Source organism: Papaver somniferum, chromosome 10 (genome assembly GCF_003573695.1).
Source record: "Papaver somniferum cultivar HN1 chromosome 10, ASM357369v1, whole genome shotgun sequence".
NCBI classification, from domain to species: domain Eukaryota; kingdom Viridiplantae; phylum Streptophyta; class Magnoliopsida; order Ranunculales; family Papaveraceae; genus Papaver; species Papaver somniferum.
The window spans coordinates 148,619,475-148,647,474 of record NC_039367.1 but is presented as its reverse complement, the minus strand read 5'-3'; the positions used below and the strand labels follow the sequence as shown (position 1 = coordinate 148,647,474).

Here is a 28,000-nt window from a genome sequence, read left to right as displayed (position 1 = left end):
TTTATTCTCTTGATTTCTTAATCTTCTTTTCAATAAAGTGGTTTCTATACTTTCAAATATCTCAAAATGGCCATTGAAAGAATCCTTATTAACGGTGTAACAGAATTATTGAAGAATTTTGTGATCCCTGTGGTCGCCAAAAATATTGGTTTCACTTCGAGTCTCAAAAATGACTTGAGAAAGCTTCGAGACACCTTAGAGATGATTCTTGCTAAAATAGCTGATGCCGAGGAGAAGCAAGAGAAGAGTAATGAGTTGCGACTTTGGCTGAAAAGGCTCAAGGATGTTTCTTATGATGCTGATGATGTTATGGATGAGCTCTCTTACGAAACCATGCGTCGTAGCGAAAGAGAGAGCTTCAAGTATAAGGCTCGTGATTTCTTTTCATCATCTAACCCAGTTGCATATCGTCGTAAGCTAACTAAACAAATTAAGGAAATTAATATCTTAGTAGATGAAATTGCGAAAGATGTGCAGAAGTTTCAGTTGCAAACTATGAATAACCCTGCTTCTACCATTGCCAATGGTGGAAGCAGTGAGCAACGGAACCGGCAAACTGCATCCAGCATAATCGATTCAGAGATTGTTGGAAGGAAGGATGATAAGAAGAAAATAATTGATTTATTAACAAAGGCCACCGCATCATCATCAGGTACTGTCAATCAATTTTTGGAAAAGGTTCCTATAATCTCCATTGTGGGGATGGGTGGACTTGGGAAGACCACCCTTGCTCAACTCGTTTACAATGATAAGTGGGTAATTGAACATTTCGATACGAGAATTTGGGTCTGCGTATCAAATTTTTTTGATGTGGAAACCGTCTTAATAAAAATTATGGAATCCATTACTCTAGCTAAGTTTCATAGTGTATCAAATTTTGATCTATTGGTGAATAAGGTTCAAGATAATCTCCAGGATACGAAATTTTTGCTAGTACTTGACGATCTGTGGAACGAGAATATTCTGCAATGGGAGAGACTCAAGAATCTGTTGCTCGTTGCTTCTCAAGGGAGTAAAATATTGATCACCACACGTCGCATGCAGGTTGCAGATGTTGTAAAGGGGAGCATTCGTCCATACCATTTGGAAGAATTACAAGAACATGAATGTTGGTCTATCATGGAGAAAAGAGCATTTTCTCCTGGTGGAGCACTAAAGACCCCAAACATGACAACCATCGGAATGGAGATGGCAAACAAATGTAGTGGTTTACCACTTGCAGCAAAATTACTTGGAAGTCTAATGCATTTGAAAAATAAAGAAAGCGATTGGTTGTCGATTACAGAAACTGGCCTCTGGAATACACAAGAAGGTCAAAGCCAAATGCGACCAATACTGAAATTGAGTTATGATAACTTGACGCCTCATCTGAAACAATGTTTCTCTTACTGCTCCATCTTTCCCAAAGGTTGGGAGATTAATAAGGAAACATTGATTCAGTTGTGGATATCAGAAGGATTCTTGGAGTCCTCTTCTAGTATTGGAAATGAACGGTCGATAGAAGATATTGGAGAAGAATATTTTGATAGTTTGGTGCGGAGTTCATTTTTAGATGGTGTGGAAAAGAATGATTTAGATGACATAATCACGTGCAAGATGCATGATCTTGTCCATGATCTAGCACGAGACACTGTTGGGAATTGTGAATGTGCGACTGTGAAGGTAAGCAAGTTGGAAAATATTTCAGATGTTCGACGTTTACAATTAATATCAGATGATGAATTACCAACAGCACGTCCCCGAGCCTTGAGTGAATTGAAGAAGTTGAGGACAATTATCATCCTTGAACCAAACTACGGTCTGAAGGATTACTCATTCTCAAGAAACAAGAAATTGCGTGTGCTACATTTTGGTCCAATAGCTGGTGGCTGCAAAAGGATTAGATATCCGGCTGCTAATAAGTTAAAGCATTTAAGGTACTTCTACCTGTCCAATTTAAATCTTAGTGGCATGAGGCGTAGTGATCAATACATAAGTAAACTTTACAATTTGCATACTTTGGTGTTAAAAAGGTGTGGCTCTGTCCAAAATCTTCTAAAAAACATGAGATTTTTGAAAAATCTAAGGTTCCTTGACATCTCGTTTACGGATATTAAAGAACTACCTGATTCTCTCACTAGTCTTAATTTGCAGAAATTAGATATCAGTCATTGCAACAGCTTAACCAACTTTCCCAACTCTGCCACCACTGGTTTGAAACATCTAAAATTTCTTGATATGTCGTTTACACCTATTGAAGAACTACCTGGTTTCATTATCAACCTACACAATTTGCAGACTTTTAATGTCAATAGCTGCAAGAAATTAAAGTCTTTACCAGAATATGTTGCAGGTCTTGCTAATTTGAGGATATTTAATTTTAAAGAATGCACATTACTTGAGGAAATTCCCAAAGATTTTGGAGCCTTAACACAGTTAAGATACCTGAACTTCTATGGTACCGAGATTAAAGTATTACCCGAGTCTTGCGCTAACCTACACAATCTTGATTTTGTTGATCTTTTCAAGTGTGAGCTTCCCAAAGATGTCACAAATTGGACAAAACTTAGAAAATTTGTTTACTTTCAGCCGAGAAACCAAATAATATTGGGTGTAGGGAAACTAGTTTGCCTTGAAACATTGGTTTACTCGGTGCCAGAAAAACTAATAAACGGATCACCTGAATGTAATGTTGGCATCGAAGAGTTAAGAAACCTAAACATTCTTGAGGATCTAACTATTGTGAATCTTGAGAACGTGAAAGACCCAACTGATGCTAAGAAAACAAATCTGAAAGAAAAACATAACCTTCGCGAATTACTACTAGGTTGGGGTGAAATAGAAGAAGAGTTGGGCATGATGAAGTGGGATCACAAGTCATGTAACTTTCAAGTATTTGAAGCTCTCGAACCTCCCTCGAGTTTGAGATATTTGAATATACAGAATTTCATGGGGTGTGACCTTCCCACGTGGATGTCTCGTCTTCCAGAACTGGAATTTTTGGTACTTATAAATTGCAGCAGAATTAAAAAACTACCAGCATCTATTGGGCAGCTCTCGTGTCTCAAGTGTCTTGATCTTACAGCAATGACTTTAAAGAGTTTACATATTGGCGGATTTCCTTCCTTAATCCAACTCGATCTTACTGATATGTTCAATCTAGAAGAATTGAGTTTTTCATATCCTTCTTGTCTTCAGCATCTGAGTATCAAGGGCTGCAAAAGGTTAACAGAAATCCCTTCATTTCCTTGTCTGATGCAATTGTTATTACACGAGACCGACCACAAGTTAGTATGCTCGGTTGTGAGAAGCCAGGCATCTCTCACGGAACTATTTTTGGAGAATATTGACGAGCTTGTATACTTCCCAGTAAGCACTTGCAATCTTCAAGTTTTGCAAATTAAAGAGTGCAATCAGTTTGAAGGCTTTGGTGTAAATAATGATGAGAACGAGAATAACGCGGTTGCTCTTTGCAATAGCTCTCTTCAAAGGTTGGCCCTCATCGATTGCCCAGTTCTAAGGTTTCTTCCAGATTTACGAGGATCAACTTCTCTTAGAAAGTTAGCCATTTGGAATTGCCCAAAAGTGAAAAAGTCTTTAACCTATGATCTCAGATGCCTCTCCTTTCTTAAGATGCTACATGTCGATTTTATCCAAAGAGATGACAAGCGTGGAGATCCATCTACGCATGAGGAGTTGATTAATTTGTTGTGGTAACAACAGGTACTCTCACTATCACAGGCCACAGACTTGATCTGACTGATTGGGTTTATTATATAGCACTGATGTAAATGATTTGTTCTACTATGGTTTTGTAGTCCGGGGATATTGATTTTCTGTAAATGGGTTGTGAATGTTGATATGAATTGTGCTTCTGTCAAATAATTTTATGTATGTGCAATAGTGATTGCATGTATTTTCTTTGTCTGTTCGCATTTGGTTTATATTCATGCTTTGGTTTGTTTTTGTTATGCAGTAGTAAAATTTAAGTGTGTGGGCAACAAACTTAAATGCATTTAAGTTCAATTGGTAATCAAAGAAGGAAGTGAATCAGTCAAGAGAGTAACTGGAAAACCCTAATCGTAATTGTTATAAATACACGAAGATCGAGTTAGTTGATTCTCTTCCAGTACACAAAGGTCTCTGATTTTAAGGCACATGGATGCACGCTACGCAAACGTGCCCCAGTATTAAAAAGGGAAAAGACGGCTGCATTTTATCACGGAGATTATGATGACGTTATGAGTGATGATTACACAGTGAACCCTTTGAAAATCCTTACTAAGATCGAGCATCCAAAAGTTAGACGGGGTGATGCTAATATCCCGGTAGGTTCTTGCAATGGTTTGGTTTGTTTGGGTGTATCTAATAATCACGGTATGCGTGATCCAGTCCATGTCTGCAATCAGCAATATGTTACAGCAATATGCAATGGATACAAAAAGAACGGCTGAAGAACTACACCCAGATTTGGCCAAAAAAACTATCACACCCAAATAACAAATAGATCGTCCCGGTTACAGATCCACATTGTAAAGGGAGGTAGGACAAATGGGTAAGGCAGTTTCTGCAACAACGAGAACATAAACACCCTGACATAGCAAACTACTCCATATGTTACAAAGAAATTTGCAGTAAAACACACGTTGATTGAGTTTCCTTCACGTATTAAATAGCAATGCTGAGAAGGTATGAAAAAGTAACAATGGCTACGAACAACGATCCAGTAACGAAGGATACAGCTGAGATTGAACAATCCCTAAACTTCTCCAACCATTACAACACTGACAATGGAGCTAGTTATTTCACCATGGTAATATAATGCCCTAAACACCCATCTCATGTCTTTGCCTACTTTTGCTTTTACTTTGTAAACGATGAACACATTTTAGACATTTCTTCAGGGTTGAACTTGTTTTATAAAATATCTGCACTCAACAGTAAAGGCTAGGGTCAACAAGTTCCATTTGCACCTGTCACTTGATTTCAGAAAGCAGTCACAGTTGCTATTCATTCTTTATTTTTTTGTTTGATTTGATGGTGGGATTTTTCTACAACTCACTGTATTGGTAGTGGAGCTTCATTTATTAGTTATGCAAAATGAAACTCCAATCAAACATTCAGAGATGAAATGAAACAGTTAATTAATTCTCCTGCTTATAATTTTGTGGCCACTTTATTGTATGTTTCTGAGATCGGGAATAGAGGTCAGAGAGGTGAGTACTAGTCTCAGTATTGGTTGATGGTTGTTCATGTTGGGTTCAGTATATAGCTGAAAATAGAAATGTGATAGAATGAGGGAGAATGGAGGGAAACCAGAATTATCATGATGCATGTCCCATAACCAGCCATAGGTCACGGAGTTCGTCATCAACCACTCGTTTCCTTGCACCATAGTATAAAAATGGTCCCAAATTTTGACTTGTGTACCTATAAACAAATAAAATGACTAGCAATAGCAATATCCAGTCTATTACTGCTTCCTTCGTTTACTTATCATAACCATATATAAACACCTAAATTAATAGGAGTTGGCACAGCTACATTTGCCAACAACCTCATCCTCCATTAAAGCTTCTAGGAATCCAAGAAAAAATAAATTTTCAACAGACAAATTTGGAAGCTACCAATTAATCTTGTCTGAAATATGAATTGTTTATGTTTATCCCATTATCCCACTTCTTCTTTTTTTTTTCTAACTTCAGTCCACATATCTTCTGGATCTAGTTAAAGATAAATTATCAATGAAACTGCAGCTTGCTCAGCAAAATTATGAATCAAGTATTTCAATCGTATCTTAAGCCAGTCTAAAATTCCAGTGTCATATTAAGTTTCAAAAATCACCTCCTCTTTGTTCTTTCATCCTAGTGTTGTTATCTAAAATGGATCAAGAACATCAAGTTGTGGTGGTTGTAGTTCCATTACCAGCACAAGGTCACCTGAACCAATTACTCCATTTTTCCCACCTTGTATCGGACCGTCAAATTCCTGTTCACTACGTTGGTGCAGCGACCCACAATCGCCAAGTGAAGACCCGAATTCACGGTTGGGATCCATCTGCTACCTCCAACATTCATTTCCATGATTTTCTGATTCCGTCGTTCCCAACACCTCCACCGGATACAAATGCGGCGAATAAATGGCCTAGTCATCTCCTACCGATGTTTGAAGCGACAGATCATCTCCGACAGCCGCTTGCTGAACTGCTGCATTCGCTCTCACTGACCTGTCGACGCGTTGTTGTTGTTCATGATAATGTCATGAGCTTTGCTGCAAAAGAAGCTACATTAATCCCAAATGGTGAAGCTTATTCTTTCAATAGTTGTTCAGCTTTTGGTGTTATGTTTTTCAAATGGGAAGCTCTTGGTAGACCTTCATTTCCTGGTATTGAAAGTATAAATCAAGATTTGCTTCAGTTATCATTTGAAGATTGTATGACTTACGACTTCATAAATTTCATTACTAAGCATATGGAATTTTCAGATCTTCATGTAGGTGAAATCTATAACACATGCTATCCTATAGAAGGTAAATTCATTGATTTAGTTTCTCAAGAACCATTTCTTAAGGCAGGCAACAAGCGATGGGCATTTGGACCACTGAACCCAGTATCAGTGAATTCCAACAGTGCCCATAGATGCTTGGAATGGTTAGACAAACAATCTCCAAATTCAGTCCTGTATGTTTCATTTGGGACCATGACATCAATATCAGATGAAGAAATTACAGCAATTGCAATTGGATTTGAAAAGAGTGAGCAAAAGTTTATTTGGGTCTTGAGACAAGCAGATCTAAGTGATGTTTATGCTAATCAAGATCAAGAGATTCAAATCAAATTACCTGAAGGTTACGAAGAGCGGGTGAAAGGAGTTGGGATGATATTAAGGGATTGGGCACCACAACTTGAAATTTTGGGACACTCGTCAACTGGAGGGTTCTTGACCCACTGTGGTTGGAACTCTTGTATGGAAAGTTTGAGCATGGGCGTGCCAATGGCAGCTTGGCCTATGCACTCGGACCAACCTAGAAACACAATGCTGATTACCCAGATTCTGAAGGTCGGAGTTGTTGCTAGAGAATGGGGAAATAGGAAAGAAGTAGCTTCACCAACAGAGATTGAAGATGCCGTTAGGAAATTGATGGCTTCGGATGATGGGAAGGATATGAGGAAGCGCGCAGAGGAATTAGGAGTTGCCATTCGTGAATCTGCATCAAAAGAGGGAAAATCTACTGCAGAATTCAATTCTTTTGTCTCCCACATCTCTAGAGTTTAGACAGGAGTTGATAATCATGGTTTAACTATTGTTTTCATTTCCGCATGTTTTTTTTCTATAAGTAATGAAGATTCTGTTCTTCTATGTTAGTTCTGTTTTAATACTATAATTGTAAATGAAGTTCAGTATCTTAGTAGTGTTTGGTTGGAGGAATAAAAGAACTCCTAAAACACATCTTAAGAGAATCACAGCCATACCTGTCATAGAAAAAAACTTATTCTCGCTGGCTCTGTATTGTTCCATATGAATTTCGCAGGACATTTCGAAGTGATGATTCAACCAACATGTTCTCTAGCAGAAGCCAGAGATATAAATCTTAGTTGACAATGACGAACAAGCGCAGCTAGAAGGAAGCATGTCTGATGCGAGAGCAGTAGCAGGTTCATAAAATCCAACATCAACCCAGCTTCTTTAACTTCATTATCGGTGCGATTTCTTTGAAGCTTCAGGTGCACCCTCAACTGAACTCACATGAGAGTAAATCGAGCCCCCAAGACATCCTCAGTAGAGCCAAATTTATCATGTTTGAGCTTTTAACTCCAAGACATCCTGGGTTATAAGGCTCAACGAGCTCATCCCATCCGACCCAATGCATTCCTCTAGCACCATTAGTCTTTGCCCAAAGGAATAGACAGTTTTCCCTTCTAAGACATGGATCACCAATAATGATTAGGAAGGCCCGCCAATAATGATTTTATAAGAACCAATCTCACAGCTTTCAATTCCATTATAGTTTCCAAAGAGATAAATCCTTTCTCAAACCTGACAATAACTAGATTCCAAATTCTTTTTAACCGTTGTCAGGTCCCTAGAGGAAGACTGAGATAGAAAATAAGAAACTAATCCACTGCAGAACCAAGCCTATATTACCAAATATGTGGGCCTGGCACATCTCCTACCGCCACCAGCCTAGTCTTGGAAGCATTAAGCCTGACACACAAAAAGCACTTCAGTAAGCTATAGAGATTGGAGACTGCTGACCGTCACGCATTTAGGAAAACCGTCGTATCATCAACATATTGCAGGTTTGAGATTGAGTCATTTGTCAGGTAATCAAAACCTGATATAACCTTTCTCTTTTTAACTTTACATAGACACATAACTTTGCTCTTGAACAGCAAAGGTGACAGTGGATCACCCTGCCTTACACACCCAAGCTTCAAATTCTACCAAATACTGAAACATTATTTATAAAGATTGAGAAAGAGACTGTACCAATGCCTTGACGAATTCATGCCCTCCGATTTACACCAAAACCCATAGAAGAAAGAATAGAATCTTTCCGACAAATTCTGTCAAAAGCTTTCCGACATAAAGCTTTACTATCTCACAAGGTTCTTCTTTATATAACTTGCAATAGAAGGTAAGAATATTTAGTCTCAAGTCTTCCCGCACTGTCCTTCAAACAAAGAACTCGATTCGAGCGTCTTCTGGAGCTAGTGTACTGATGAAAGTAGTCTGGTTTTTGTTACCTACAGCGCAGTCTGCCGCGACCTCTGCCTATGCTCCATTTCCCTTAGCAATATTGGGTTCCCCAGCATAGCTTTTATAGATGCCTTCTCCACTGTTTCATTATTCTTTAGAGAGAAACCTGCTGGTCAGCTAACTCCAAAATTCTTTAGAGCAGCCGATAAACTTTAACTTGGATTCCACTGACCAAATTTTCCTCCCCACATGCCTTCATCAAGTAACTCAGACCATGAATTACAGTCAGGAACCAATCCAAACTATCATCTTTAATTTGTTACTTCCACAGATATCGAATAAGTACCTGGAGAAACATTGCTTAGAATAAAGTCAGCAGACATCCAAATAACCAGAATCCTGCTTAAGAAAAAAAAAAAAAAGAACAACACAATCCCACCAGCCTTACTGATGGCAGACAAACCCATTCACAATTTTGATACCACAAATACTCATAATATCTAAATCAGTAACAATATCTACCTTCATCTCCTGAAGACAAAAGAAGTTTTCTTTCGACGATTGAATAAGATAGCTAACTGCAGACATCTTTACAGCAAAGACTAGTCCCTGTATATTCAAGTGAGCATTCTCGGCATCATCTAGAATTCCTAACCACCTCAGAGTGCTTGGAAGATGAGCAACTATTTAGTCCACCGTCGAACTTGTTAAAGAGCACTCAAGTCTCCCGATTTGTTTAGAGTTCGAACCTGCTCTATGCTTATTCTCGCTCTCAAATCTCGAGGGAATATCGAGAGAATCCTCACTCTCGTCATCAACTCCACTAGGTGAAGCTGTATCATCAAGCTCAGACGCATTCAATCTGCTAGGATCGTGCATAGGGGTGCCCTGGAGTCCCCATTTCTATTGTGTATGCATCCGTTTCTATGGATTTGCTTGGTTAAATTGGCAACAGTTTTCAAAAGAAAACCACGAATGAAATTATCAACTCCTATACTAGTCATATAACAGGAGTTCCAAGACTCTTCATGCTTTTGGGTACTTGATCATAGAAAAACTCAATTCTAATTACCTCTAGAACTGCCATGAATTGTTGAAATAAAATAGTTATGCAGGTATAAGTAATGATTGTTGGATCAAACTAATTACTGTAAGTATAACTAATACAGAACAATGGATAGAACTTATACAACTTGTGAATAATCCACAATCATAAAACTTGTGGATGATTCACAATCATAATACTAGTTACTTGTAGGTATAACTATGGATTTTTGGATCGACCTATTTACATTAGGTATAACTAGCACAGAACAATCGATAGAAATGTAAGTTATACAACTAGTGGTTGTGATGATTCACAATAATATATAACCACTAATTGTTCAGATAACTTCACCAAAGTTGCACGCACAGTAAACACTTAGTTTGTTGCAAGTATAATGTGAGCTATAACTGGAATCTATCTGTCCCAGTACCTATCCAATAATAAGTTGAATTCCATTCTCAGTCATTTCATGAAACAGTCTACAGGAAAGACCTATAAGCTCCTGCATACAAATACCTCTAATCATAGTAGTGCAAGTGACCTAGTGCTACAATTCCAAATTTTCCAATTAGGGCCGAATTGGAAATCTGACTGTAAATAAGGATTCCATTACTTTACCTGTGGTTTTCTAAATTCTATTATACTAAGAGAAATCTAGGATTTACAGAGAACACAATTCATATTCTTAATCAGTATTTGAAAAACCCAGAACTAAAAATCAATAATTGAGATCGCAACCATACCCATACACAAAAAAAGGAACCCAAACTACACAAACAAAATACAAAAACGTTACCTGTAGTAGATGTTCTGTGCTTTATCTTCATAGACCAGGAGATACAGTGGCGTTTGTTAAGGATTCGAGCAAATGTAGTCTTTGCAGTCCCCCATCCATTCACCACCATGGGAGGACTTAGGAAGACAACACTAACTAAAAACGTTTCAGAATCGTGAATCACCACCATTATTTGTTACTTAAAATGTTCAAGCCTTTACCATAGACATAACCCATATGGTATTGTTCAATCTCATTTCTGTGGTAAAAGACTAAGAAATCTTCGAATCTTGTTGATTTCGATTTCAGGAGGAGAATTTAGGTCAGTTGGTTTTGAGGGGGAGGAGAAAATGAAAAATTACGTTTACTATAGGGAAAGCTGACTTAGTCTAGTATACTTGACTTCGGGTCAGTATGGGGTGGATTTAGTATTAAGCTTTTCCCCTGTTATTTTCTTCTTTTTTTAGTTTAACTTTCCATATCAGCCTCTCTCTGTTTCCGTGTTAGTAAGTCATCTTTGTCGTTCTACTATATAAGGATGGAAACGATTTATTTGGGTAGTGGTGTCGGAATATTTATTGGTGTGTGACTGCAGAGATAATGGGAAGCAACTACGGGACTATGTATAAAGCAATTTTGGAGGATTGAGTCATGTTGCAGTTCAAAAATATTGGTTCCCGGTTCCTTAGAATCAAATACTTTTATTTAGTTTTAGAGAGATCCAAAAATATTCGAGTATAACTATTGTGCTGATTAGTTAAGCATCACATCTACTGTTGGATGTACATAATGGCTGTTGTTCTGCAATTAATTAGCAAACATATATTCCATGAAGTAGACGAGTGTATCTTGCATTCTTATATATTCAGAGTACCTTCAACACTAAAATTCTTTTGAGGAGGAGATCAGCCATGTGCACTTGCATTGCACTTCCTCTACAGACAGTTGGAGTTACTTTGTGTCAAGAACGGATGCATCGTGGAATCCCAAAGCCAAGGTCAAGGAGCAGTTTGAGGATTGGTCTACCCCGAAATGAAAAATTTGGGAAAGAAAGTTTGTTTTATGCTACTTTTGCTGTGGTTTGGGCGACATGGGCAGAGTGGAATGCCAGAGTTAGAGGTGGACCCAAGGAATGGATCATTACCGAAGTCAAAAGACTGATTTATCAATGGGGTTCGTTAAAAAAGTGGTTTAGGTTCCACTCCTTGCTGAGTTAGTTACAAATTGGGAAGATCTATTGTATCAGTTGACATTCTTTTTGGATCTAATCCTTTTTGTTTCAGGTTGCTTTTTCTTTTCTTTTTCAATACAAACCCTAACCTTTTCTTCGTTTTTTTTTTTTTTTAAGAAAAACAAAACTCTTTTCGTTTATCACGAACATATCCAATCCAGTCAATAAAAATAATAGTCGACAGTAGTTGAGTACTGTAAGATTAGTCGTGTACAGTAGTCGAGTACAACAACAGAATGAGGTGATATGGAAAGTTAAACTCCAAAACAAAACAAAAAATGATTAGGGGAAAGCTTATTACCAAATCCACCCGATATTTACCGAAGTCAAGTATCCTAGATCAAGTCGGCTTTCCCTCTAATAAAAGTGGCTTTCCCCTTATTAATTATCGATATTTTCTGCTGGTAGTTATTAGATGTGGTGGCTCTTTATGAACCGTTTTTTAGGGACTACTCAAAAATGGTGGAGGACTACTTTGTGATAGGAATATCTACCCTATAATTATAAGGGGTATCCTAAAGTGTAGAAATGAATAACCTACCCTTAACCTAATTCAATTTAAAACCAGCCTAATAACCACCTATATATATAACCACCACCTCTCATCACCACCGACCACCACCTACCACCTTCGCTACCACCACCGATCACCTCAAACCACCACCATCGCCACCTCTATATATAGCTTAATTTAAATCATTAACAAAATCAAAATTATAACAAACCCATTATTTTCCATTCGCTTTGGTTGAAAAAATGAGAAGTAATCGTCAAAATGAGTTGAAAATGAAAGTCGCCGAGAGAACTTCGGCTAGGAATTTTGGGAAAAAACTTGTCGAACTAGCCGAACACGATGGAAACGAAGAACATGAATGAAAGTTCGGCAATTTCGAAAAACAAAAAGTTTCTAGCCGCAGGTTGCCGAACATAGTTTTAATGGAGTTTTTTCTATCAGAAAAAAGTTCGGTTACGTCGCAGTTTTTTTTTCCTAGCCGAACTTTTGGTTCGGTTACGTCGCAAAAAAAAATTCCTAGCCGAACTTTAAATTTGGTTACGTCGCAAAAAAAATTCCTAGCCGAACTTTTAGTTCGGTTACCTCGCAAATTTTTTTCCTAACCGAACTTTTCTCTGAAAGCAAAAACTCCATTAAAGATGAGTTCGGGTACCTGTGTCTTCAGAAGCACTAGCCGAACTACACTATCAGAAGAGTTCGGCTACCTGTTCTTCAGATTTCGTAGCCGAACTCTAATTTCATAGCCGAAATCAGTTTATAACATTTTCATTTTTTTTCGAAAGTTTATGCCAATTCAAGCAAGATTAAGTAAATTTGAAGTATTCCTAAGTACCCAACACCCTCATTTCCAAATCAACCATCTAAAAAAAAACCTTCTTCTCAAAAATTATTCTTTTGATAACATCCAACTAATTAATCTAACCTCACTAATTCTTAAATAATCATTACACTAAGTAATGTAATTACCAATGGTAAGTTTGGTATTAAAAAAAAACTTAGATAAGGGGTGACTCAATATTACTTCTAAAATCTGCCACCAAATTGAGAAATTTGTAACACACAAGTATCACACTTATTTGTGTGACAAAAATTTGTCACACTTTTATGTGTAACAACCTTAGAAAGTGTTACATTAATTCCATATTACTTTTATTTTTATTTCACTTTTATTTTTGTTACACCTTTTTAGTGAGGCAACGTTTTTCATTTTCTTTTTAATATCAGTTTATTTACTTTAAATAAAAATTAAATAAGAAAATAATACCACGTCTCAACTACTTCACCATCTCGCCTTGGATTTGTAACAATATTATCATTATCCGACCTTGGATTTGTAACAATATTACCATAATCTTCGTTTTGAATTTAAAACGTAGAAACAATGTTTTGCAAAATCGTACGCAGTTAATCTCTGCAATTCGATCCATCTCTCAATCCTTATTCTCGATCAAAATTCATATTGCAGATTAGTAATCAACATGTTTTAATCTTCATTACCCATCAAACAAAACAACTTCTAATTGTTGATAAGTGAATTGTAAACTAGCGAATGAAGCGTAGATTTGTTCTATTTGGCCCAATGATTTCAACTCATTAAAGAGTAGTATGTTAAGAGCGAAAGTGAGGAAAATCAATTGAAATGAAAAAAAATCTGTTGTTTACTTCTGTTGAACAAAGTAAATTATACTCCATAGTAAAACAAAGTTGATTTTGTTGCATGTAGATGGGACTTCAATTCTTATATAACTAGAAGAGGATTACGGGGTTAGCCTAGTTTCATCTAACTACGGGGGGGGGGGGGGGGGGGGGGGGGGGGGGGGGCAAAAAGAGGAAACCGATGGGCACATGAGCAAAAGCCTGAGAAGAAACTTGAAGAGGTAAAATATCTTATGCACTTCATTACCTTTGTAGGTCTGCAATTTTCAATGAAAGATGAAAAGTGAGAAAATCGATTTTGGTTATGCTCAATTTTAAGAATGTTCTGTTGTTTGCAATTTATTTTCCCATACATGGTTGTTGTTGCTCTCTGTGTTTATATGACAAGAGGTTTTGAGTTGAATTTTTTTCAGCACTAGGATTTTCCACTTAATACCAAACGTCTAGGTCGCGGCCTGAAGATTCATGGTAAGCTTCTTTAAAGTATCTATAGAAAATGTTCAGTTATACCTTCTTAAATTTGTATGAGTTATGTGATTTAAATGTTGGTGTTGGTTTTACAAATGATCCCAAAGGTGGTTGTTCGATTAGAACTTATGAGTATCCATCGACGTCTTGTTGGAGGATTATGTGTGTTTGAGATGTACTTCACGTGATGGCTAGTGTTGTTTACTCTCTTATTCTGCATGTCTTATTCTAACAGCGGAAACACTGGGAGGAGAGGGTGAATATCAACGATCATGGTGATGTATCGTGCTATATTAAACTAGGATGAGAGGGTAAAACCTGAGGTATCTTGCTATATTATGCGTTTTTTTGTGTCAAGTAGGCTATGTTAATCTCTGCCAAAACATGCAGGGCTATAACTCCATTCCAGCTGAAATAGGGATCTGTTAGAAATAAAGATATTAAAAGATAATCAAATTATACTTCTATCTATATGTTCAGAGTTTGAAGATGATCCTGATATTACAGGGACTCAATAATTCCTAGGCCACTCAAAAGATGATCCTGAGTTAAGTTTCCTGCTTTTCTCCATCGTTTCAAACTTGGACATTTATGCTAAAATTCTTTGATTAGTTTGATTGAATGGATTAGTGTCACTTGAGCCCTATGGTCAGTACACAATACATTGCCTTGTGGGACGTTTACATAATACCTGCATTACAATATATTTTCTTGAATGAAAGCCTTGTGCATCTGAACTTGGATGGAACTCATGTAATTAGATTTGTATCTTTGATGTAATCCCGTGTGTAACATGTTAGTGGATGTAAGTGGATGTTGTTAGTAGTATTTGATAGTCTTGTTAATAATTTGGTATCTATCCCTTTGTTACTCCTTAAAAAACTTGTTAGCAATTATTAAAGTGTCTGACACATATTTCTCGAGGCTTGCCTATTCCGGTGTTAAATATTTTATGTAAATAAAGCAAGAGATGAGCAAAAAGATACATGGGACATAGGGTGTACGATAAAGGAGTCGTTGGTATCTTTGAATCTCCCTATTCTTGCTTATGGTTCATTATAATTTTGAATGTTAACTGAGTATTAGATGTTTTGATTTGAGCTGCAGGTCTCTGAGCTCTCAGTATAGTTTGGAGTGTATCTTAATTTCTAAATTCATATGCATGAGCTTGTTTACATGGCCATTGAGATCTCCGTTTATAGTCATTGTTAATTTTAAAAACACACTTTTTCTTTTAGGACAATCGATCAACTTCTGAAATCTGGTACACATGCAAGATGAAGCGGGTGGTGCCAAACAAACTGGAACTCAAAGAGCCATATGGTTTACCAAGCATGGTATAACTACAGCTGTTTTAAGTCATAGTGAAGTTGTGGAAATACTACATAGTGGTACAAGATCAACATGAATTGCAACAGATTCAGCCTAGGCACAGGTTGGTTTTCTTGGCAAAAAAAAACTCGATTCTCATCTTCTGTAGTAGTGATTGGCTTTTGTTCCCAGTTTATACTCTTGTAATTTTTGCATTCTTATACTTGTACGCCATGTGCAGGAAGATATTCATTAGTACCTGCATCTACAGAGCCACTCCTGTTGCACGTCCTAAATCCTATATGGAGATATGATCGATCTGCTTTGCTAAGCCGTAAAAATAAACAAGGCAAGAATATAGTCATTTGTCTTAAGTATACATAACTGAAGTATATTATTAAGATATTGATAGTCAGGTTTTTGTATCATAATAATGGTCTAGATGTCACTAATATGGTGTGCTTGTGGTAAATTATAGTGCACCATCTTCACCTTTCATTGCTTTTCAATTTTGACAACTTGCATATATTTGTAGTGTATACATATTTGTAACCTGTATATACAGTTTAAATGCAATACAATGGTTTCTTTTCTGGTTCCGATGGACTTTGTATTTTGGAAACAATCTGGGTTGGGGAAAGTCGGTGTAATATCCAAAACAAGGCGGGGAACAAAAATATATTATTTTTCTTGATTACCACCAGATTTGTTACACTAATATATGTAAGAGATTTGACACACTTTTTAGTGTGATTTAAATTAACTAAAGTCACACTTATTAGTGTGACCGCTGATGTGTGAGAAAAGAATAACACCATATTTATTACACTTATATGTGTGACATTAAATAAGACTCGCGTTTTTAGGGGCCACCCGAAAGGATTTAGGGGCCATCAATTTACACCCAGCCAAAGACTCTAGTTAAGGGGTACCATATATGATATTGAAGTTACATAAATGCCCTTCTGGTAAAACTGTATAAAAACCAAATCAAAAAAAATTCTACTCATTTCAACTCTTCTTCTTCCATTTTCATATTATCTTCCGATTGTGGAAGAAAAAAAAATTCCCTCGTTCTTGTGTTCAACCGAAACATCGTCGCGAACCGTAAAATCAAAACATCGTCGATTCGTTTATAAAACAATGGATAAGGGAAATGAAACCCACAGACCTAGAACCAAAAACGTTGCTCGGGGTATCGATCCAAAGATTGGGATTTTAGCAAGAAATAAAGAAATTGTTGCTGCAAATGAAGAAGAACGCGAAGAAGAAGTACCCGTCAATGTAGTCGGTGGTGGCGATTCCGATAGTCAAACACTTCGTCAACTTCAAATGGCCCCAGTTAGGTAAGAATCTATCATTTTTGGGGTTTATTTCGCTTTAATTCGACGAATCGAGAAAAACAAATTCAAGGGTTTTCGGTTATTTATCCAGATTCGAGAGATATTCATGCTTATTTACTTCCGAATGTAGTCATGTTCTTCATTTCTCAAGAACATCGACAGTATTCGGGATAAATATTTGATGGTTATCGGCCGAATATTGTTGGCCATATCTTCCTGGATACAAACTGGTAATAATCGGTAGTTTAATGAATTTTTTGGCTCCCGAATATATTTAAGTGGACACACAGTATTCGGAAGTACACTCACTACCGAATATATATATATATATATAGAAAAAATCTCAAAATTTCTGATATAGGAAAAATCCCATTTTGGGCCAGTATTTATTCGGAAGACAATATAATATTTTATACCTCCGATTATGTAGGATAAAATTTTAGAGTTTCTGAACTCCAGTTGATGAATATTCGGTTGTAAACATGTTTAGTTATATTCCAATTGTTTTTCATTCGGGAAAAATATGTGTCTTCTTACTTCCGAATTTGTTCATTCGGGTTATAGTTGTGTACTTTGTCTTCCGATTGTGTAGGATGAAAAATTTAGAGCTTCTGAACTCCAATTGATGCATATTCGATTGTAAATATGTGTAGTTAGCTTTCGATTGTTTTGTATTCGGGAACAGTATGTGTCTTCTTACGTCCGAATGTGTACGTTCGGGTTATATTTCCATACTTTGTCTTCCGATTGTATAGTTTGTAAATATTGTTCCTTTCTTTGTTGTTTAGACAAAGTCGAGAAAGGAGGAAAAAAGTGACAGCTAGTGCTAGGAGGGAAAGGAGTGTCAAAGATAATTCAAGTGCTCAACAAAGCTTACAAGAACAAATCAGTCAACAAGGAGTGCAACCAAGTGCTGAACAAAGTGTAGAACAACAAGGCAGTGAACAAGGGGTGCAACCAAGTGTTGAACAAGCCGCTCAACAAAGTGCAGAACCAACTGCTCCACAAGTTACACCCCACCATGAAATTGAACCAGTTGATCCAGTGCCAAGAGTAGAAGAAGAAGGACAACCAAGTGGTACCAAAAAAGCCAAAAAAAGGAAAATATGGTGTAAAGAAGGATATTGCTAAGAAAGCATCACATCTTGTCCCTCAACACTTGAATAAGAAGGGTATTCCAGCAGGCACAATCCTTGGGCTACCGGCGGATGGAGGAAAATTGTTATTTGGACACAAAGACTCATGGGCCAGAGAAATATACGAAACCGAGGTAATAAAATTACTATTTTTTATTAATGTATTGTCTATGTGTTATATCGTAATATTTGTATTAAGGATTTTTTTATGTACTTTAATAGGATCATCAAGATGCGGTCCGTCTACTCAAACCTACCGCCGCACCAACAAAAATGCTTGCGTGGCCTTTATCCGGTGAATGTGAAAGGTTCAAGTCAATTGTTGCCAACTCGGGGTTAGCTAATGCCGCCGAGAATTCATTGTTGGAACATGATCGTGTGGCCATATCGGCGTTCGTGGAGAGAATGTATCCTGAGACCGATACTTTCCATATGCCGTTTGGGGAGATGACGATTACCCCGGATGATGTTGTGCAGATTCTTAACCTTCCCGACCAAGGCACAGCTGTGAAGTTTAACTACACAAAGCAGTTAAGTTGGGCACAACTTTATGCTCTAACTAAAAAGTGCTTAGGTTGGGATGAAGAGACAACAACATCAGAGTTTAGGAGGCATGCAAGTTACATAACAAGACAGATCAACATTACAGCTTTGATGAATATGTTCTGAGGCACCTTGGAGAAGGAAAAAATGGAACGTTAACTGATGAGCAAGTGAACCATGCTGCCACCGCATATCTCCTTTGTGTATTGGGATGTGTCATATTCCCCAATACTTCTGGCAACCGGATCGACGCCAACCTTATACAATTTTTGGATCCTCTCCATGAAGTCGGTGACTATTCTTGGGGCACGGCATGTCTAGCATTCTTGATGGAAGAGTTGAGAAAGGCTTCGAGGCTAGAAACCTGCCAAGTTGTCGGGAACGTGGCTCTATTGCAGGTTTTTTCTTTAACTCTATAACTCACTCTATAGTTATTCAGTAGACAATACATATGATGCATATTCATAACTCCAAACTATGCATATTCGGTAGGATATCTACATTGTTAACTTCCGAATGTAGGTTATTCGGGAACATGTTACTTAGTTTTACTTCTGATTGCTTAGAATCGGAGTTTAGTCTTGGGGAGTTACTGCCGAATATATAGGCCAAAGTATTATAGGTTACTGAACTCCAAATGACGCATATTCGGTAGGAAATGATCCATCTCTTTTTCTGAATGTTGGTTATTCGGTGGCTAGGTACTTATTTTGTTTTCCGATTATATATAATCGGAAATATTCTTTTGATATTAGAACCGAAAATACAAGCCAGAAAAACTATAGGTTACTGAACTCCAAATGACGCATATTCATTAAGAAATGATCCATATCTATTTCCGAATGTTGGTTATTCGGTGGATAGGTACTTAGTTTTATTTCCGATTATATATAATCGAAAATAATGTTTGGAAATTACTACCGAATATACACAATCTATTTACTAAAGCTTGGTTTCTTATGTATATAGGCATGGATCTATGACCACTTCCCTATCCTGAAGTTGGCCGGAGAGAACCCGGGGTGGTGCAAAGGTACTCCTAGAGGAACAAAGTATATATTTGAAGACAATCGTTCTAGGACAAAAGAGCAGCAGTTGATTCGCATGAGGGAGATTTTGGACCAATTGAAGGCCTCGGACGTATGCTTTGATCCATACAAGGAAGATCGAGCCAGTGGGCATATAAATGTTCAGTCGGACTTGTCCCTTTATTTTGGACCATTGTGGCATCCCACAGGATATGTGATGTATAACCCCTCTAGGGTGATGCGACAACACGGGTATATACAACATCAACCTGTGGAGGAAATGGAGGATTACTACAAATTGGAGTTGGATTTGTGCTCTTCTAGTGGTGACAATCTCACGATTGTTCACACAAGCCCACCTACTGTTCTTGATAACTGGGATAAGAGGAATGACTTTATTATCAACACTGGTAGACGAACCACCCGAGGTGATGAAAATTCTCCAGGCTATATGAGTTGGTATAACAACGTATCACATTCTTTGGTTATCCGTGAAATCAAATCCAACACTACTGCGGCGGGTTCAAGTTATAATTGTATCATCAAAGACAAACCGGCTGGTTATGATAGACTGCTGCGTGTTCTTATATTTTTGTTAATTTTATATTGTTCCTATAAATCTTAGGTAATTACCGTTTGATGTTATGTCATTACGTATAAAAAACAGGTGAACAGGTTCAAGCGTGTTTCCAAAATGTTAACTGCATGCCTGAATAGCGGAGATCCCATGCCAGCTGAGAAGATCAAAGAGGCTAGAGACCTAGTTGACAATATGGATAACGAAGATTATGCTGCCCGGTTTGGGGAGAAAGTCACGAAGAGGCATCCGCCTAAGGTGGCAGTATCAAAGACGGGTAAAAGAACTCGAGCTTCATCGAGCGCTGAAGGTGCTCCAACTGAAGGTGCTCCAACTGAAGGTGCTCAAACCCGTGGTCGTGCAGGACTGGGAGGTAGTCACGGTCGTAAAGTAAAGAAGAGCAGATAAATGACAATGATTTGTGTTGTGTTGACTTCCGATTATTGCAAGTTCAAAATTGAAAAGTATCAGTTTTTCCCAAATTATGATTTTTGGGCCATCGTACATTCGAGACTTTACAAAAAAAAATTATCCTCCGAATATTACAAGTTCAAAACAAACCATGCCATGGCTCTAGGTGGTTCCAAGGGCCAATATAGAAGGTTAGACAACCCATATTCGGAAGTTTGGGTAACTGAATTTACTTCCGATTATTGCAATTTCAAAATTTGAAAAGTATCAGTTTTTCCCAAATTCTGATTTTTGGGCCATCGTACATTCGGGACTTTACAAAAAAAATTATCCTCCGAATATTACAAGTTCAAAACAAACCATGCCATGGCTCTAGGTGGTTCCAAGGGCCAATATAGAAGGTTAGACAACCCATATTCGGAAGTTTGGGTAACTGAGTTGACTTCCGATTATTGCAAGTTCAAAATTTGAAAAGTATCAGTTTTTCCCAAATTCTGATTTTTGGGCTATCGTACATTCGGTACTTTACAAAAAAGTTTATCCTCCGAATATTACAAGTTCAAAACAAACCATGCCATGGCTCTAGGTGGTTCCAAGGGACAAAATAGAAGGTTAGACAAACCATATTCGGAAGTTTGGGTAACTGAGTTGACTTCCGATTATTGCAAGTTCAAAATTTGAAAAGTATCAGTTTTTCCCAAATTCTGATTTTTGGGCCATCGTACATTCGGGACTTTACAAAAAAAAATTATCCTCTGAATATTACAAGTTCAAAACAAACCATGCCATGGCTCTAGGTGGTTCCAAGGGCCAATATAGAAGGTTAGACAACCCATATTCGGAAGTTTGGGTAACTGAGTTGACTTCCAATTATTGCAAGTTCAAAATTTGAAAAGTATCAGTTTTTCCCAAATTTTGATTTTTGGGCCATCGTACATTCGGGACTTTACAAAAAAACAATTATCCTCCGAATATTATAAGTTCAAAACAAACCATGACATGGCTCTAGGTGGTTCCAAGGGACAATATAGAAGGTTAGACAACCCATATTCGGAAGTTTGGGTAACTGAGTTGACTTCTGATTATTGCAAGTTCAAAATTTGAAAAGTATCAGTTTTTCCCAAATTCTGATTTTTGGGCCATCGTACATTCGGGACTTTACAAAAAAAAATTATCCATCCGAATATTACAAGTTCAAAACAAACCATGCCATGGCTCTAGGTGGTTCCAAGGGCCAATATAGAAGGTTAGACAACCCATATTCGGAAGTTTGGGTAACTGAGTTGACTTCCGATTATTGCAAGTTCAAAATTTAAAAAGTATCAGTTTTTCCCAAATTCTGATTTTTGGGCCATCGTACATTCGGGACTTTACAAAAAAAAATTATCCTCCGAATAATATAGTCGTGTTTACAAATACCAACCTAATCGGTAGATAAAAATTTAAGTTCGCTACCGAATGTCCTATTCAGAGGAAATACGTGTATCGTTAGCAACCGATTTTAGTGCATCATTGATGCGAAACCTCAACGGCCATATTTTCAAAAATTAGAGCCGTTGGAACTCTAATATATATAAGGAGGGTAACCCATCTCAGTTATTATTGAGTAAAAAATCAGAATGAAAAACCTTTTCAATAAGGAGGGTAACCCCTCTCAGCTATATAAGGAGGGTAACCACTCTAATCTATATAAGGAGAGTCGTTTCTACATTTCGAAGCCGCGTTGATTGTTGCATCTCGGACTGGGAAAAAAGAATAACATGTGATGTTTGAGTGTTGTACATTCAAATTTTTAATATTAATCGGCGGTTTGATAAAATATGGAATTCCCGAATATGATTAATCGGATTGAAGTGTTATAATACTGTTGTTCCGATTACATAGTTTCAAAAAAAATTATAGTCGTGCCTCGAAATACCCACCAAATCGGTAGATAGATATTTAAGAGTTCTACCGATTATAATATTCAGAATCAAAACGTGTATCATTACCAACCGATTATAATATTCAGAATCAAAACATGTATCAATACCAGCCGATTATAATATTCGGAAGTAAAACGAAGTAATATACTTTCGAAGGCACGTCATTCGAAAGTAAGATATGTATATGTACTACCGAATATAGGAGTGTTCCAATTTCTCCTGGGTTCTGAGTTCAAAATGCATATAATCGGAGAGTTAGGAAAAATTAAAGAGCTTGATTCCTACATTCGGGAGTAAACTACTATCTTGGAACTACCGAATATACATACTTGGTACTCAGTGTGTTATATTCGTAAGTTTATTCGAGAAATTATCTACCGAATCCGGGTTGTTCATGGCATTCAATGCATGCAATAATCGGTTTTTCTTGTTTACAAAAGCACACAAACGCATGCAAATCGAGTATTTGAGTTTCTTAACACAATACCTGTGTTTTACATGCATCGTTAGCTTCAATATCAGGCGATTCTCCATTTTCTTCCATGAAAGGGTCGTCTAGGTTTTCCTCTCCACAAAAGTTTGGATCATTCAACATATACACCAAATCGTCTTCTCTAAACGGTCGTGAACCCTCAACATTTTGTTCTTCGCCATGATTCTCACCTTCTTCTTCATATCCATCCATTTTTGTAGTGATAGAATGGGTTTTCCCTTTTTTCCTTCACCTTCTTCTCTATAACTCTAACAACTCAAAAATGAAAAAGAAATGGAAAGAATGAAACAGAAATCATTCTAATACTGCACCGACTACAATCGGAATTCTGGGTAATATTTTGGCATCCGATTGCAATCGGAGGATAAAAATGTTATCATATCCTCCGAATATATAAGGGTAATTTTGCCATTACGAATTACGCGAGATAAGGGCTGGCTACATTTTCCCTTTGGGTGACCTTTTTTGTTTAATTGTTGGCCCCTAAATCCTTTTGAGTGGCCCCTAAAAACGCGAGGTAAATAAGAAGTCACACATATTTGTGTAACAAAATGTCTGATTTGGTGTAGCGCCCCAAAAAATGAAGAGTAGTCCCCCACCATTTTTGAGTAGTCCCAAAAAACGATTCCTCTTTATACGCCAAACTGTGGGGCCTAAAAGTGGACCCTCACTGACTCCAAGGACAGCAATCCCATCTTAGTGTGAGAAGGTTGTTTTTGTGTTGTGTTGTTTTAGAGGCGGTATGCATAGAACTTCCGTTGTTTTTAGCTCTTCTATTTCACTTATAATACAGCATGTTCGTTTGGGAGAATCAAAAATCTAGGAATTCGATTACTAGGTAATCTGAACAATTCTCTGAAACGAACACGCAGTAAAATCTCAGAATTCGATTGTTCTAGAAATTGGGTTACCTCCAAGAGTCAAATTTGGATCGTAGTGTTAATCGAATGTAATGGAATCTGATTAGAGTGAAATTAAACAACTGTAAAAAAAAACAATATATCCCTTAAATGACTAACATATCCTGATTAATAAGCACTCAATCCAGATTTGATCCAATCGGCTGGTTTTAAGAATCAATTGGGTTTTCTGAAAATTTCTCTTGAATTAGTAACCTATTACAACTTATTTGAAGAGATTAGAGATCAATAACCCAGAACTGTTTTTCAAATTTATTGGAGGTTGTTAAATCATAATGTATAGTAGAATCTCATGTCATGATTCTTTTTTAGAAAACCTGAAACGAATACCATATTTATAGCTAAGAAATGGGACCCCTGTAATTTTGTTATTTCTCTTCGTATTCTCCCAGACGAACACGATGTTAGTTACGTGTTCAGGTGATTGTAAGGTTGAGGTTTTGAACTGTTAGCTATCTAAAGTTATAGTTTTTCCTATATGATATATAGAGTTTCTGGCGGAAATGCTTAGTACCCCAAACATCCTGCCCAACTTGCCCCACAATCACATAGCAAATTATAGTCCCCCCGCCCACTGGTTTTCTCTAAGGGTGGGGAACAAAGCAAAATTTGTGGTGGGTATTGATGCCACTTATTGGGGGGAGGGAGAGGGAGATAATGAGGGGGTATGTAGCAGCTTCTAGTTTTTGGAGCACGTGTCAGACGCTATCCAGACAAAAATTGGTAAAAAAAAAATAAAACTAACTAGTTATTAATTTTTTACATTAGAAAATTAAAAACAAAGTTAGTCGAATAAAACTTGACCATAATTGGTCAAAAGAGTCTCTCCAAACTCTATGACTGATTAATATATAAAAAAGTAAATATTATACTTAGAATAATTATCTTGAAGAATTTCATCAGAGCTTAAACTTTTTTTTAATAAAGATGTTGATTTGACACTCTGATTTGATTAGTTAAGTAACAACTAGTCTTACTAGCAACACGTACAATGAATCTCATCCCTCACTATATAACTCCTAGAATTAAATTAAGTGAATAATATATGTCACATGAGCACTTGGTACAGAGAGAGTACAAAATAAGCGTCATTTCCTCGAGCATATTAATCTTCATTTCTATTACGTGGGAATAACTCCAAGAGATCATTAAATATGATGCACATAGAGTAATAATGGTTATCTCCCTAAAATAGTTCTCATTAATTACAGCATAATCCTAATGGATATTCTTTATAAGAAATATTATCCAGATTCATAGATATAATCTTAACTCTGACTTCGTTATTTACAACATATGAATTACCATATATATATATAAGCCACTAATTAGTCATCCCTTCTACTACGAATTAAGTAAATATGGTTTATATAAAGTCCAGTTTAGTAGAGATTTTAATGATACTTGTTCTATGTTTGAGTGTGTTGTCCAAATATGTAGCTGGAAAAAATTATACTAACGTATCGGAAAAAGAAGATATGGAGATTGAAAGACAACTCAAGATTCTTAACAAACCACCAATCAAGACGATAATTGTAAGATAATTGTTCCTTATTTCCAATGAATAGTTTTATTTACATAATACAAGTCTAAATACCATTAGATTTAGCGTAACAACCGCGTACGTATTTTGATCTGTGTTGTTTTCTTTAGATTTATTTTTCTAACTATTTATTTTTCTTTGTATATGTTCTAGACTAAATTGGGTGATATTATAGATTGCATCGACATCTAGAAGCAACCTGCTTTCTACCATCCATTACTTAAAGATCATAAGATCCAGGTACTCAATCCACACATACACAATGACATTGTTAGCCATATCTCATTGCATTGTATTGCATACCCTTGTATTAACCATTTATATATGGGGAACAAGATAATCGTTCACATGTTTTATGATTACATTACATTTGTAATCCGAAAATTGTTTGTATAGGAATGATTTAACGAAATGCAACTATTAATACCATTTAATAACAATTATGAATAACTATATGCAGATGGAACCAAGTTATTTTGTTCGAGAAGAAAACATTAGTAAGATAAGTTCATCTTCCACAAAGGATTCATCGGTGCAGATTAATGAGCTTCATAAAGAAATTATGTGCCCAGAAAGAACAGTCCATATTCGAAGGACCACAAAGCGGGAACTGATCTTTTCTAGTCTTATAAAAAGGAGAAGAAAAACTTATTCCAGCAACCCCATGTATCATCACGTAAGAATTACTCGACTTTTTTTTTTGCTAAAATATCTGCTAAACGAGAAGTAATTCGTTATCTTTAAGAAGAACGGGAACTAATAATTTCTTTGTTTTCTATCTTGATCTAGTACGTATCTGTAGAAACACCTTATAACGAAAAGAAAGAATATTATGGAGCTAAATCTAGCTTTGGAATACATAACCCATATGTAACTCGGAACCAATTTAGTACATCTCAAATGTGGATTCAGAATGGGCCACGAGACATAATTAACAGCACAGAAACCGGATGGGCAGTAAGTACCCATTAATTAACAATCATCACTTATAATGCTAATAATATAATAGTTATCGCCATGTAAATATATATAATGCATAAAGTGCGCCTAGATTTAGTGAATGTATAACCTGTTTGAGGTGAATCTTGGGAAATGGTTGATAGCTTTTGTGCATTGTGTGAATGAAAAAAAATAGGCTCGTATCACGGATCATTTTCCACATGTTGATTGATTTGTTGTAACTTTCATATACTAAGTGTGATCTTTAATATTGAAATGTATATAGGTATTCCCATAATTTTTTGGTGACAATTACACGAGAACTTTTGGCTACTGGACAGTAAGATTATGCATCACTTTTTGTTGCAGGAATTATCCCAACCCGTGAAAATACAATAATTAATTTCTATTGTCATGTGTATCTCCATAGGCTGATGGATATAAAAATACAGGTTGCTTCAATATGTTTTTCCCTGGTTTTATGCAGGTGCATACCAGAGTTCCATTTGAAACATTTTAAATCCCACACCCGGCTCCGGAGGGGAAATATTTTTTTGGGTATTTCGGGTAATTAACTATTTCGATTGGATTTTGGGGGAAAATAACTTTTATAATAAACTTTGCCACAGTGTTTTTGTTCATAGTTGTTTCCATCTTATGTTCATCATACTGATGGTCATTCAAATGATAAGGGATTAATAACATTTCTTTATATACCGATGTCAGGATAAAAAGAGTCAGAATTGGTGGTATTATATGGGAAATGACGATAAAACACCCATTGGATATTGGCCAAAGGAGCTCTTCACTTATCTTCCATACGGTGCATTAGTCAGATTTGGTGGAGTAGCAGGTGCAGAGCTAAATGTACCAAGTCCACCTATGGGAAATGGACATTTACCGACAGACGCTTATATAATGAAAGAAACGGGTTTTATCCGATATTTGCAAATCCTTGAAGAAAACGGAGGCACAAGTTATTTTGGTAATTCTGCAGTAAACATGTACAATTCAATGATATTTGGGGGTCCTAGTGGTAATTGCTTGTGATTTTTCATCAATATTAATATGCTATAAGATGGCTTATATATATGACATTGTAAAAAATGTGATATTTTCACCTATAAAGTTTGTGGTACCAACAAGGTTTAATGTTTATTTACTAGAAAAAAAAGTGAGAATGAAAATAGTGAATAAGGTTGATGTGAACAAGATTGTCGATCTAGTTATGAGATCAAGATTACCCTTATAATCAAGTAACTGTTGATTGTATTTGTTCTTTGTTTTTCCTTGAAGTTGAATGATTAAAATTTATTGGAAATCAAAATTAAAAGCAACTACGAAAAATCTCCACCTACACAAAAATTAAAATTTAGTAGATAGTCATGGATGTCAAAACTTACAAACAAACAAAAATCTCATCCTTGTTCTTTTTCCTTCCTAGTTCCAGTTCCTCCCGAT

General features: G+C 36.6%; 3 protein-coding genes across 3 annotated transcripts; all 3 read left to right on the top strand.

The window, feature by feature from the left end:
- LOC113317839 (putative disease resistance protein RGA1) lies at positions 1-3,902 on the top strand. The gene has a single exon (XM_026565966.1). It carries the CDS (start codon positions 67-69, stop codon positions 3,694-3,696), a length of 3,630 nt encoding a protein of 1,209 aa, XP_026421751.1. The 5' UTR covers positions 1-66; the 3' UTR covers positions 3,697-3,902.
- A 1,569-nt stretch (positions 3,903-5,471) lies between these two features.
- On the top strand, positions 5,472-7,482 carry LOC113318747 (zeatin O-glucosyltransferase-like). The gene has a single exon (XM_026566982.1). It carries the CDS (start codon positions 5,862-5,864, stop codon positions 7,251-7,253), a length of 1,392 nt encoding a protein of 463 aa, XP_026422767.1. The 5' UTR covers positions 5,472-5,861; the 3' UTR covers positions 7,254-7,482.
- Positions 7,483-11,412: 3,930 nt separating this feature from the next.
- LOC113316484 lies at positions 11,413-27,589 on the top strand. The gene is made up of 6 exons (XM_026564651.1): positions 11,413-11,674; positions 25,498-25,592; positions 26,061-26,276; positions 26,390-26,557; positions 26,970-27,026; positions 27,266-27,589. The coding sequence occupies exons 1-6, from the start codon at positions 11,413-11,415 to the stop codon at positions 27,587-27,589; spliced, it is 1,122 nt and encodes a 373-aa protein (XP_026420436.1).
- Positions 27,590-28,000: the final 411 nt, after the last annotated feature.

Excerpts from the sequence above, each read along its gene's own strand:
- LOC113318747 (XM_026566982.1), top strand. The coding sequence starts at position 5,862 with ATGGATCAAGAACATCAAGTTGTGGTGGTTGTAGTTCCATTACCAGCA.
- LOC113317839 (XM_026565966.1), top strand. The coding sequence starts at position 67 with ATGGCCATTGAAAGAATCCTTATTAACGGTGTAACAGAATTATTGAAG.
- LOC113316484 (XM_026564651.1), top strand. The coding sequence starts at position 11,413 with ATGTGCACTTGCATTGCACTTCCTCTACAGACAGTTGGAGTTACTTTG. Across the intron at positions 11,675-25,497 it reads AAGACTGATTTATCAATGGG|CTGGAAAAAATTATACTAAC; the intron begins GTTCGTTAAAAA and ends CCAAATATGTAG. Across the intron at positions 25,593-26,060 it reads CACCAATCAAGACGATAATT|ATGGAACCAAGTTATTTTGT; the intron begins GTAAGATAATTG and ends AACTATATGCAG.